The 14,176-nt window shown below is 40.4% G+C and overlaps 1 protein-coding gene across 6 annotated transcripts in view; it reads left to right on the forward strand.

The window, feature by feature from the left end:
* The first annotated feature begins 311 nt into the window (after positions 1-311).
* LOC143207374 (trehalase) overlaps positions 312-14,176 on the forward strand; it is a 60,936-nt gene continuing 47,071 nt past the window's right edge. For 2 of the 6 annotated variants that reach the window (XM_076420770.1, XM_076420775.1), the window contains exons 1-2: positions 312-722; positions 2,777-2,912. In XM_076420770.1, the coding sequence (XP_076276885.1) occupies positions 2,779-2,912 (134 nt within the window). In that variant the 5' untranslated portion in view covers positions 312-722; positions 2,777-2,778. Of the gene's footprint in view, positions 723-2,776; positions 2,913-2,939; positions 5,408-7,408; positions 9,343-14,176 lie in introns of those variants that run through there. The other 4 variants (XM_076420772.1, XM_076420776.1, XM_076420771.1 and 1 more) reach the window with 3 other exon arrangements.

Raw genomic sequence — 14,176 nt, forward strand, 5'->3', positions numbered from 1 at the left:
AAAGGGTCAAGTTTTATTTACTTGTAGATATTATGGTATGAAAACTAATTTTTTATTAAAAAATTTTGCCACCTTACCTGGCAATAGTGCGCGCCTCCCAGGGTGAAAACCGCTGATGTAAACAATATTTCGAATAATTGCGCAGCAATTTTTCGTGGCGACTGTGAAATGCGTTAAATTCCTCTTAGCGATTAATCAATCGATCAAATGGAATACTTTGATTGATCAATGTCAAAGTCTGCAATGTAAGCTTTGTACTTCCCGGCGACACAAGGTACAAGGGTGCATAGACGCATGCGCTTGGTCGTTGTTGCTCGGCAGTACTCGATGGTACCTCGACTGGTGCTGATCGTTTGTCGTTCGTGTCAAACTCGATACTAATTCGCCGTATTGTATTCGAGAAAACATCCGTTAAGCGTTTTGTCCGCTGTATTGTTCGTTGATTCGTCACTTCTCTTAGACTAATTTTACTTGTATTTCGATCGTGAAACGTCAACGCGTCGATCGTTGCGCAAAATTTCCGTGTTTTTACTCGACAACCAATTTTCTCGCAAGTCCGTAACGCGTGCACTGTGCAGAAAATAGTGAAGCAGTGGTGAATCGATAAGCAAAAAGGAATTGTGATGCATGATAATACCGATTGAGGTTTTGATTGTTTGTCTACGACCGCGCGGAATATTGAAGACGCCATCGCGTGTACAGATATACTTGACGTCCGCAAGGTAAATCAAAAGTCATGCACTTTTAATCCATAGACAATGAAACGAACGATGCTGTGATTTGCATTCTATGTATACTTTGCACAATCATCTATGTATGGAGATTGAATTTTCCTTATCTATGCGATTACGATTGTATTAGTTGGACGTATCTTTATTTGAAACAATTTAAATTTGGTACGTTTGTTATTGCGATATTATTAATATATTAAAGTGAGGACACAAAGTTTTACGTATAAACGTATTCGAACGTTAAAGCTTTGTTGATATACTATGGCAATCGACGCTAAGAACAAAGTATACAACGACGGCGACTTCCGCCTCTGCAGTGACACACGCTGTACAGCATCTATTCTGCAGTCTAAATACATATGTATGCGTGCAGTTTTGACCTTAAATTAGATTCGTCACGAGCATTTGCCTATATCTACTGCAAATTTCAAGCGAAATCTACCTATTGTAGCACGTGAAAGCATTAACGTATGTAGATAATAATACAAATTTCAAGTTACACAATCATGCTTGCGTACATACACACGCAGCGATAACAGAAAATTATCTAGAAGTGTCTGTGTCGTCTAGTTTCGTACGCTTTAATGCAGTAAAGAAAACATTATAGCTTTTCATGATCTCGTCGTAAATTTACGCTAAACTGGTTGGGAACAGATAATGCAGCAAATCGCACAGTGAACATCCTTGCCGTTCGTAGGGAAATTGCATTCGAGAAGTTGTCGAAAATTATATCGTTCTAAAACGCGTAACCCGATCTATGTAAAGTTCAAGGCTCTTTATCTGATGACACGGCGAACATACAGTCAGTAGACATTGCGGCGTTATATCCTGAAATATCTAAGAATATAATGGAATTATAGATATAATTGGCAAGCAAGTATTTTAATCTGCTCGACATTTTCCGCGTACGTTATTCGGTAAATTCGTCAACGGAAACGACTCGTGAGAATGTATGTAATTACTTGGCATAGAAACAACCATCGGTAAAAATGTTCGACTGACGGTCGAGATGAAATTTCCTCTGACGAACCCGAGAGGGACTTCGCCAAATAAAAACCGGCTGGCATTTAAATTTCGGTAACCGATGAAAACGCAAAAAAAATTAATTTTACGATACCCAAAACTTTATTTCGCAATTATTGCTGACTAATGATACGAATTTTGAACGTTCGGGTAACTGTACCAATTACTGCGGTATCGCTTCGATCGTACTTTATTTTAATATCATTCCTGATTTATCATGAAGTAATAATATGTGTAAGGATGCAAGGATGAAGTGTTTTGATATACAAAAAAAATTTTTTGAACCTCAAAACTTTTTAGTACGTGTTACTGCGGACGACAAAGAGCCACGTACCAATTACTGCGTACCCATTAATGTAAACTCCTCTGTGTTCCTCAATCCTTCTTCCTTTTTATTTCTTAAAATCTTTATTCTTTCTTTGTTTTTCTTAAGTTTTCAGTTCCATAAGTGGATCTTTTCGTGCACTTCACTTTACTTTGTTTTTTATTTTTGTTACTGTCTAGGATCGTATCCTACCATCCTATCATATCCTCGTTTCTCATCATAGTTGCAATTCACACCGCAGTATTACGGGCATTCCTAGTAATGTTTGTACCGCAGTAATGAGCTCCTCCTTTACTTTAGTGTACGCAATGCCGAGGATTTAATTTTATTATTAAAAAGGCAAGAGAAGTTTCGTTTCATATTTTTATTGTATCGAAATAATAATAACACTCCTCTATGCAGCAATACATATAAAGAATGTACCAATCATGTGAAAGTCCTTTGGTGATGGAGATAGAAGAAAAATAGTCCTATTTTTACCTTTCATAAAGCGAGATTGTAAAAATATGAAAATACATTACACCCGCAGTAATAGGTACATCTACCCAACCTTTGCCAACAAACTAAAACATAAACCACGATTAAAAAAGTATTCGCACACTGCTGCAATTTATTTTCAACTCTAAAGAATAATATATGTATATGTAGTTGGCCATCGGAGACAAAGAGCCAGAGGCTAATTTATTTAATTGTCTAGTGATGCTGGTTGTTTGGCAAGGAGCTCGCCGTTGCCTGAGTAGCAGCGGGCAGCGCACCAATCAAGGCTACCAACTTCGCTGTCATCGCGGGTCAGGCACCGATAGATTTGATCGATATCAACTGGTTGGAACCCGGTAAGTTCATGACACATCTTGGTGTGCGTGCAGAAATCGATCATTAGTCAGAGACAGGACAATTCTTGTCCATCGGGACCACAACCTAGATAACCTTTTATAGGTCATTATTCCAAACTCATCAAAAACATCTTTTCCTTGCATTGCACATTGTCGAATCTATCACGATGTTAGATCTAACCTTGGAATGTTACTCGTACAAATACCGTGTGTACCAGTGAACCGAGGTCAAATGAAATTACACTCATCTCTGAGCGCTGTAATAGCCACTGTTATCGGTTCGAACCGAGTTCAATGTACGTCAGATGCGGCACTTTAAATCAATCTGTCGCCGGCCGGCGCGGCGTCAGTACTAATTCGCACCGGAGTATTACACGTATACAGGGTGTCTCAACTATATATCCTAAAGGCTCTACTTCTGGAAAGAAAATCTTTCTCGCAATAAGAATCAACCTATCTAATTGATTTATGAAAAATACTTCCAAAGGTTAACGGTACATACCAGAATATTTTATTTCTCAAGGTCACCTTGGGACAAGTTCACTTACATTTTCATACGGAACATTACTGCAATTGTTGCGATACACTCGAGCATTAGTGTACGCCGCATCTATACCTAATACTTACTACTTACACATACATACATACTGCGTGCACACGTCTCTCGGTGGATTCGCACACGCGCGTCGCCATTTACGCGTGAAAGAACTCCCGACACTATGTCAACGTACTTGGGGAGGCTCGAGTAATCCTCCGTTCTCGTTGACCCGTCCAATTGATCGAATCGTTTAATCGTGGAAAAATTTTTCGTAGTCGCGACTGAAAACATTGGGGCAGACATGTATGATAATTAACGACGTACTTATCATCGACTTTGTGAACACGCATCGTCAACATTCGGACAACATATATGCATACACGTAGAGGGTTTCGGTTCTGTTACTTCCACCGCAATATGTATACATATTTAGTCGTAAACGCCCATGATTTTTATTTAAAATATGCAACGAGAGGCGATATGTTGTTTCGTGTCATTAACAAGTCGTCAGACATTGCCCCGAGATAAAGCTGGAATTTCAGCAAGGACACGAGTGTCCGCACGAGGAATCTGACGTTGAGAAATCATTTTGTTAATGACCGTTGTGGCAATGAACCAGTTATCTAGTTCCGCTGACACTTCTGCGATGATCTCCTTTTTTTTTCTAATTAACGACTTCCAACGTCCAAATAGAAAATATATTGAAATACCATAAACGCGTGCAGTGTACAACTTATATCATAGATTTCTCTCTTGCGACGTAGATCGCATAATACAATTTTGCAGTGGCGCACCCAGGATGTAATCTTGGGGAGGGCCGAGTTGAACCCAGCCCTAGGTTTTGCGTGATGCCAACCAAACTTTTCTTTAGCCAAAATATCTATCAACGGTAGCCAGGGCTATTCCGCGATTTTAATTTTGGAAGCTAAACATTTTCTTCTTGGTGGTGGACTTGGCCCCTGGCTCCCCCCCTGGGTGCGCCACTGCAATTTTGCCATGATAGAAAAATCGCGTGACCGGTCGGCTGCGTGGAATCGTCAACGTTATCTCGTTCGAGTCGTACTTATTTTTGTTCGGTCGATCCGGCGATTTCCATTGATCGAAGAAAACAATTAGAAGACCCGATGTTAATTGAAACTACAATGGTCAGGCGTTTCGTTTCAACGATGTCGACAGAATAGAGGGAACAAAGGAAGCAATTGTGATCGTCCTCGAGGAATTTTACAATTTATTCTTCGCGTTTACATCGGATCGGGAACAACGTCTATTTTAATGAAATGTTCATCGAGCATTAACCACTTGATTTACGAATACAAGCGGCGCTGAAAGTAATTTTCAAAGGGGACAAAGGAACCCCCCGCGATCGGTCGCGTCAACTGCATAATTATCGGTAATAAGTGTCGATAGAGGGACCATAAAAGTTCGTCCGATTCATGGCTGTGCGTCAGTCTACGATTGGACACCGGAGCGTTCGTGCCTCTTTAAAAGGCCGCGTCTATTACAGTTCGTTACCAGTGCCGTACGCTCTGCCGCGTTTCGATTCCGGTCGATGAGAGTTTTTCTCGCATTGTGCCGTGCCCTCCCGTCCGATTATCGAGAGTTATCGCGGCTGCTCACATCGGACGACTCCGTGCGTCTTGGTTAGGGTTGTCCTGCAAACGAATTAAATCGTGAAACCGTCGTACCTAACCTCCAATTGCATTGCTGACAACAGGCTGTCAGTGTGTGTTCGACGAGTCACGTGTATCGTGTACGGAAGCGGTGGGATATTCGAATTACGCGCGCGATTCTTTTATCGCACGTCTGCCGATCGGATCGAAAGATCTTCGCCGTGACACGTGCTCGCCTTCGTCGGGATCGGTAGTGAATCGTCCGTTCGCGTGGCATGGTTTTTCTATGGTGAAATAGTGTCAAGGTTAAGGACGCTTTCAGTAATCTAAGGGCGCTTGAAAACTCGGTACGTACACAACGCACTTTACCGCTATTCATTCAATGCCGACATTCTGTTTTTGTTCTTCCTTCTCTATCGTCAGTGGAGAACGGAACGACCAAAGTGGCTCGAACGATCAAACGACATGCAATTTCTTTTGTTGAAAATCGATTGTCATTGTTACCGTTGTAGACGTCAAGCAGCGCACCACGATTGGTCGTGATATAATATCAGAACGTAAAGGAACGTGCAGCCAAATTGAATCTGAACGTTGCATTCACGACTCGTTAGTTAAAAATGTAGGGTTAATTACGTCCTTATTAAGCACCGATTATCCTATCACGATTGAAGAGGGAGGACACTTATGGGCACTGTGTTGTATGCTATAGTAAAACCTGGTCGAACGCTTAGACTTAGACTTACAATTAGACTTATAGACTATACAGAGTGGGTGTACAAAGTATTCGTACACCTTTTAAAAACTAATAACTTTTTTATGATTGTACCAAACGACCTGATTTTTTATAATCAATTAGAAGCATTGGTTTACGAAATGATATGCGAGAAAGATTTTCCAAATAATTGTAATTTACAAGGTTAAATGCAAAAATGAAAAAGGCAATTTTTTAAACTTTTCTCTTTGGGCCGTTAATAAAAATTTTAAATATATATTTTGTAGATCTATGTTAGTTATAGACGTACTGAAAATATTTCATCGAAATCGGTTGACGCAGGAAAAAACGACACGCATCGAAAGATGAACGATTCTGTTTATTTTAAGCAGAAACTGATCAAAAGTCGTGTAAAACTTCGATTTTCACCATTTTTAACCGCTTGTAGCTCGTATGTATGTTAATCGATTACGATGGAATTTAAAGCATGTGTATAACTAGCATAAATCTACAAAACATATATTTGAAATTTTCATTAAGAGCCCAAATAAAAATGTCTTAAAAATTGCCTTTTTTTATTTCTGCATGTAACCTTGTAAATTATAATTTATGGAAAATTTTTCTTGCATATCAATTCGTAAACCAATGCTGCTAATTGATTATAAAAAATCGGGTCATTTGGTACGATTATAAAAAAGTTATTAGTTTTTAAAAGGTATACGAATACTTTGTACACCCACTGTATATATATATTGGGTTGGCAAATAAGTTTGTTCGGTTTTTTACATTGGAATAAATCACAGAAATACGATATGCATAGGTGTAGTGTTCCAAGATAACGGAGTATATATCTGGTGCCCACAACTGTTTAATTAAAAAGAATTGTAAGGAACGACAGAACCGTGATACAAATACATAGTGAGTTGTGAGGAAATAAATACAGATTTCATATTGCCAACTTCTACATTAAAAAACCTTTTCTAAGTTATAATTGACAGAATGAGTTAGTACTATTCAAAATAACAAGAGTAAAGTAAAAATGAACGAGTAATAAATTAAAATATACAGTAAGGGGGGAGCATAACTGATTCCACACACTTTAAATCAGAACAACTTTTTTATGAATGGACCAAACGACTTCAATTTCTCTGTAAGGCTACAAGAATTAGTTTAGTAAATGATGTGTAAAAAGTATTTTTTGAAAAAATGCATTTGGATGGAATTGTGAAAAACGATAATAAAAATTGATTTTTACAACTTTTTTAGCTGGCCCAATAACGAAAATTCGAAAGATGTGCCTGGTCAACTGGTATAAATTATATACGCTCTGAAAATTTCATTGAAACTAGTTAATTGGTTTGCGAATTTTAAACGATCAAAAGTGTTAAAAATTTCGGCCTTTTTACCACTTTTGATCGTTTATAATTCGTAAACCAATTAACCGATTTCAATGAAATTTTCAGAGAGCGTATATAATTTATACCAGTTGACGAAACACATTTTTTAAAGTTTCGTTATTGGGCCAGCTAAAAAAGTTGTGAAAATCAATTTTTAGTATTGTTTTTCACAATTCCGACCAAATGCACTTTTTCAAAAAACTTATTTATTATACGTCATTTACTAAACTAATTCTTCTAGCCTTATAGAGAAATTGAAGTCGTTTGGTCCATTGATATAAAAGTTATTCTGATTTAAAGTCTGTGGAATCAGTTATGCTCCTTACTGTATATTACAGTTACAGTTTCCATGAAAATTTGTACAGAATGAGGTACGACGACGCGACGATTTCCTTTCTCCCTCTAACACTAAGGGTTGATTTATAGTGGAGCTGCGAGCATCGATGATAGCGGCGCGGTGAAAAGAAACCAGCATTCGTGACAACATTTCGACACATACTAATGAAAAAATACATATGTATTTTCTTTTTTTTCACCGCACAGCTCACCTCGCTGCTCCACTATAAATCCACCCTAAGGCTTCTCAACAAACTATAGCACTTTGCCCACAACCGTCATCTAGTAGGCGATGCAATCTTCGAACAAGGCATGTTATTTGAAGCCGGGTCTATAAGTATATATGGTCTAAGTCTCCTCAAACGACACGTGTTACGTTCGGCTTTTTTCGTACCCTTTCGGTCGCTATCGACCCGTTACGATGCATTTGTCGAACAATTACAATACACACACACAGTGTCTTCACCGAGCTTGCATTTGAAAGCAATCTCTCTTACACGACAGTCTCTCAGAAATTGAATTCTGAGAAAAATAAAAATTTCCAGTCATCGACCAGTCATTTAATAAATATATCGATGTTATTTGACGACGATGTAAAACTTGAGTGCCGATTAGAATTGACGCGGCGTCGTTTATTCCCGCCGCGATTGGTTTAATGTCTAATTAGTTATTCTAATAAGAGTCGCACGTGCTCGAATATATATATGCACGTGCCTCACCGATGCGCTTTAGAATTGCGCCGATAAGTCTGGTATCGACTCTGTCTTTTTATCGTGTCGGATCGGGGATAATTTTACGATTGCGTCGATCAAAATGAAAATTCAGTCGGGTTATGCGGTCAGTGGGCATGTGTGCAAGACCAGGTTCGTGAATGATTCGTCTCGTGTGCACGTGCTTCGTCTTCGGCAAATTTCGCTGATCTTCGCGTAAATTCGACGTTTTGCTGATTGCCACGGCGCGGCGCGCGCAAACGCGTCGACTCGAACCAGTTCGTACCGGGTTGTTGCGCAGGCTGGATCATCGGTGTCCGTGTGAGACGAACTTTCCAAAAAATGGGGAAAAACCGAAATAAAAGCTGTTTTTCCCGTTGCAAGAATTTAACATAATCCAAAAAATGTCGGATTCTCGTTTCGTATTCGCTCTTGCTAACTTTTCCTTTTCATTGTTCCTACTGCATAAAACTGTTCTCTTTGCATAAGCGGTTCCCAACCTTGACGCTACTCCTCCCCGGAAAACATCTTTTCCCGCGCCTCGCTAATTTTCATTTTTCGCATAAAAGCTTTATTACTTTTTTTTTAAGCCACTGCTTCAAATCGATTATCGTTGGATCACCGATCTTCATGCGTTTACGCGAATGCTATCATTCCTATGCAGCCTGTATCTCGGCGATTATCTCTTTCTAAAGAGCGTCCGGTTGGGAGCGAGAGATTTGGCAACTGTACGGGGAGAGGGGAATGAGACAAAGTAAGAGAGACGTAGGGTGAAGGAAGAGGGGATGTACGCATAGGGAGAGAGAGAGAGAGAGTGTGTCTGAACGGTGGAGGTTGTAGTCGCGGTGTCGGGATACTCTCGGTCAGTCACATACGTAACGCGGCACGGTGATCACGTTTACGTTTCTCCGCAACGATTAGACGGGTTTCGTCATTGTCGCGCAAGTACCCGTAGTATCCAGTTCGGTTGGTCGGTTCTCGTTTCGCGCGTGTTTGAACATACAAGATTACTAGAACGATTTCGTCCGTAAAATCGTCGGCAACCGTCGAACTGGGGGTGTAAGTGAATTCAGTGATTGCCAGAGCTTTTCTCCTGCCTTGTTCGCCTGGCTTTAACGACAACGAAGGTACGTTTTTCCAACCTGTCGGCGGACTACAAGTTTCTCGCGATAGCATCCACGCGAAGACACGTGTTGCGGGTCGTCGCACGTGAACTCGATTCTCATTGGCGGCCCAGCAATGCTGATACATACAGTGAACCCTCCTCTGACGCGGCACTCTCACAACATGGAGCAAAAGTTGCGATTCGATTTTGTATCAAATTTAATATAATTTCTTATAACACGGTAGTTAATCGCGTTACAGGAGGATTGCCTGTACCCTGTTCAGCGGTCTTACGTAATATTGTCCTTGTCCCTGCACAGTTTAAAGAACTCGATCAGTGGGAGCGAAGGGTTTGCACGTGGTTCGACCGTTGTAACCGTCCGAATCACGGGGATCTGTTCTCGGTTAGAGGAAAAACTGAAGGTAACCTTGAATTTGGCAATTCGCGTTCCGCGCACGGTTTACTCGGCATTTCGCGGTGCAGCGGAATATTTTGGAAAGACTATTTTTATCGCGGACAACGTTTGCCATTGATTTGGCAAGCTTCGCGACGTTCCCGCGGCTCTGCAAGTAACGAGTATCGATGTGTTAGTCTCGAGATCGATGAGTCGATATGGTCCAACCATTGTATATCGATTGGAACAAGATATCGGTTTGTCTTAAGTAACGTCTGGTACATTTGGTATGGCAATGTCACAATTGAGAGTTTGCCAGGATTGATTTTAAAGTGAGTTAGAGGGTCGCGCGAATCGTATTATTAGATTCGGGTGCTTGTCAAATCTTTTCCCTGGCGAATATTCTTCGCTCCGCCATGGAACGTGTCTTTGGAAAGTGGCGACGAAGATTCCACATCGCAAGTATTGAAGAAAAGCGCGAATATTCTTCGCCATAGGAGTTATCTTCGAATCTGGAAAGAATTCTAAATATTGCATTGAAAAAAGCGGCTCTTTTTCTCGGGAAAACGGCGCATGCCACCGTTTCAAAAATTTGAGTTCATGCATTTATTGGACTTTATGGTATAGGATTTGCGTCTTTACGAAAGGTTCAAAAAATAATACAATTTAACCGATGTCCTGTGTCAAAGAAAACTAGAAATGTGACATGATGCAGCGTTCTTCCCGACAACCACAGAAATATTGTATTTACAAGCCTTTCAGACCTACTATCACAGTGTCAAAATGGTACAGTGATTTTTTAATCGGAAACGCTCGACAAGGAAAAATGATACGCAACGTTCGCAACTGTGAATACGCGTGTCTGCGAACCGCGTAAAAGAGTCGTTTGACTAGCATTATATCACGGGTATAACTTACAACGAGTTTTCCCGTGTTCGCCACCCTCTATCGACGCACGATCGTAGCGTCGCGCCGCTTGTCGGCGTGAACTGTGTACGATCTCGATCGCATTGCCATGCGAAGTGTCAACAATGCGCCACTCTCGGAACTCGAAGAAAGCGGATACGCGCGGCGAGCCTCCGCCGTGCTCGTTCTCCGATTGGTCGGATTCGTAGGCGTTGGTTGCGGGACGGCTCGCGATTGGCTCGACCGGTCATCGACCAAGGGGCTCGATCGTCAGCGGTGCTCATTCGCTTCTGACTCGCATTCCGCGAATTCCAAACGGATTGCGTCGTTCCTCGTTCGAATTACTACCGACTGCGTTTCTACTATTACGCGATGCGGTTTAACATTGAACTCTGATCGTTTATCGTGGAAAACGTCGTTTTCAACTTGGAGTTTCCTCAAGGTGGGAATTGTCGGGACGGCTCGTGGTAGTTGGCAACCATTCTGAATTCGTTCTTAACAGTCCTTGAAAGATCTCCGAACAATTATCGCTTTTTTTTACCCAATTCCCCGCGTGTTTCGACGACGGCCACTATTTGCCCGTGTCGAAACGTTCGATCATGTGCTTCGTGCCAGCTATTTTAATGTGCGTGACGCAATAAGTGTCGCGTTGCGAGACTTTGTACAGGCTCGAACGACGAGACCGTGCCTCCGTCTGACGTTGCAGTTTTCCTCGTAATCAGCCACCGTCCGCGATTTCTGAATCAAACGTAGGTCCTTTAGGAGTTGAGTACTCAAGCAAGTGGGTCGTAAATTAATAGACGAGGATTTGGAGTCGTCAGTAGTTCACTGGTCCATATACCAAATTGCGTTTGCAATGTAATTATTACGTATCGCTGGCCAAAGGGAAGAGAAGAACGGTTGAAATGTCGTTGAACCGAGTCGTAGGCGTTGGTCGCTGAAATTAGATTCGAATCAACAGTTCTCCGACCGGTCGAAGCAATCTTCACAGAAGACGAATCTCGAAAATACTAAGATAATAATAGAAACAATTCTACCGCGTTGCATCTTATATAATGCTGAATAGTCGAGATTCTGCGTTGTTCTTCCAATAGCGAAGGACTGCATCTGGACCTGACAGTCGACCGTGTATTGATGCCTACATTTTCAAAATAGTCAAAGTGTTCGCGTACAATTTCACGTTTACACAATAAGATGATACAATATCATTCGTCCGCGTGAAAAAAACAAACAGACAAACAAACAAGAAAGCGAGCTAATAAAAATAAACAATAATAATTTAGTTGGTACCTGACAGAATTGACGAAGTTTAATAAGGCAAACGCACATAACATACAGGGTTTCTCTGCTGAAGGAGGACACCCAAATATCTCTTTTATTTTTAACGGCACAAAAAATATTTATGGCACAATTTAAATGGTATCGAAGGAGGAATATCATAGAACAATTTCTTTTGTCCGGTTATTTTTTCATAGTTTTTTTCAAGGTCACCGTAACTTTTTTTAACGGGAAAACTTATCTTTTTTTATTCCACCTTATAGCGGCTGAAAAAATACATTTGAATATGCTCAAGTCATTAACAAAGATGGAATAAAAGAAGATAAGTTTTCCCGATAAAAAGAACGATGACCTTGAAAAAAATATAAAAAAAATAATCGGACAAAAATAATACCACATTTAAATTATTTAAAAAGGAATCTTCATGCGAAAGATAAATTTTCTACCTGATTTACAACCAACTGGAGTGCCAAAGGAATTTATTTTCTCTCTTGATACGTGTTTAATGGGTTGAAAATAATATAACAGTATCTTAAAATTCGTCTAATGCTGCTAAAGTTTTAAATTACACCCACTCGTTTTTGTTATAAATGCATAAAATCCGCTGTCTACATATAACAAACCGCGAAACCAAGGTTTCATGAAGAACAACCGAGGGTACCATAGAAACGGTAATAACGATGTTTTAACCATACATACATTATCACATTCATTACACTGCACAACATCCATCATACGACATACACGGCATACATCATTGCTTACATGGATAACGCACATTAGCTAACAGTACCTAGAGCTAGCATCGAGATTGGGATTGCGAATGGAGGGAAAGCAAATGGCGAGGAAGAGCATGGAACTCCACATTTTCAAAATAGTAAAAATGTTCGCCGTACAATTCCACTTTTACATATAATAATAAGATGATATATCATTCGTCCGCGTGGAAAATAGAACTTGCGTCTAAGTTGTTCATTAAAACAATGAAACAATAATAATTTGGTGGGTACATAGAGCTAAAATCCAGAGATCGGGATTGCGAATGGAGGGAAAGCAAATGGCGAGGAAGAGCGTGGAAGTCCACATTTTCAAAATAGTAAAAGTGTTCGCCGTACAATTTCACTTTTACATAATAAGATGATATATCATTCGTGCGCGTAAAAAATAGAACTTGCGTCTAAGTTGTTCATTAAAACAATGAAACAATAACAATTTGGTGGGTACCTAGAGCTAAAATCCAGAGATCGGGATTGCGAATGGAGGGAAAGCAAATGGCGAGGGAGAGCGTGGAAGTCCACATTTTCAAAATAGTAAAAGTGTTCGCCGTACAATTCCACTTTTAAACAATAAGATGATATATCATTCGTCCGCGTGAAAAATAGAATTTGCGTCTAAGTTGTTCATTAAAACAATGAAACAATAATAATTTGGTGGGTACATAGAGCTAAAATCCAGATCGGGATTGCGAATCGGGGGGAAGCAAATGGCGAGGAAGGGCAATGAAGGCGTTGAAAAATTCTGAGGCGCATGTTCGAGCACACGCGTGCAAGGCGTCACGCGTTGCCTGTCACGCGTCACGTATGTTGTTCGGACTGCCACCAAGAACAGAACCTCGACCGAGACGGGACGACAGAGATATTCGCGTAAAACTTGGCAGTCGTCGGTGGCCTAGATTCGATTTCACGGTGGCTCGTCTCTCACGAGTATCGCGCGATGTCGTTCGATTCTGCAATTAATAAAATCTAGATGCCTACTATATGTATACACGGACACGTGACTACAGATCTCGTTCGGTGCACGTGCTCGCTTCGCGATCGTAAAACCGATACGACCGAATTCATTACCCGCGTACGGAGTTTCCAATAACGAACGAAACAGGAAAACCGGCCAATCTTTTCACATTGAATATACATAAGAATTATTTTAGTCTCACGCCATTTCCTTTGGAATTCGATAGATACAGCATTGTCGCTTTAATACACCGTCTCACCGATTTTCGAAGTTTTAAAACATTTTTTAGAGGACACACCACGTACCACGGACTCGAACACAATTATGATATCGGTTTCGGTCCTTGAAACAGTTATGAATAGACAGCGGATTTTCTGAATTTATGACGAAAATGAGTAGGTGTAATTTCGAGCAGTAAAAATATCAGAAGAATTTTAAGATACTGTTATATTATTTTCAACCTATTAAACATGTTAACACAAAGAAAATAAATTTCTATATCGTTTCAGTTTGTTGCAATTCCGGTAGAAAATTTTTTATTTTGCGT

The sequence above is a fragment of the Lasioglossum baleicum genome, chromosome 3 (assembly GCF_051020765.1).
Source record: "Lasioglossum baleicum chromosome 3, iyLasBale1, whole genome shotgun sequence".
Taxonomy (NCBI): domain Eukaryota; kingdom Metazoa; phylum Arthropoda; class Insecta; order Hymenoptera; family Halictidae; genus Lasioglossum; species Lasioglossum baleicum.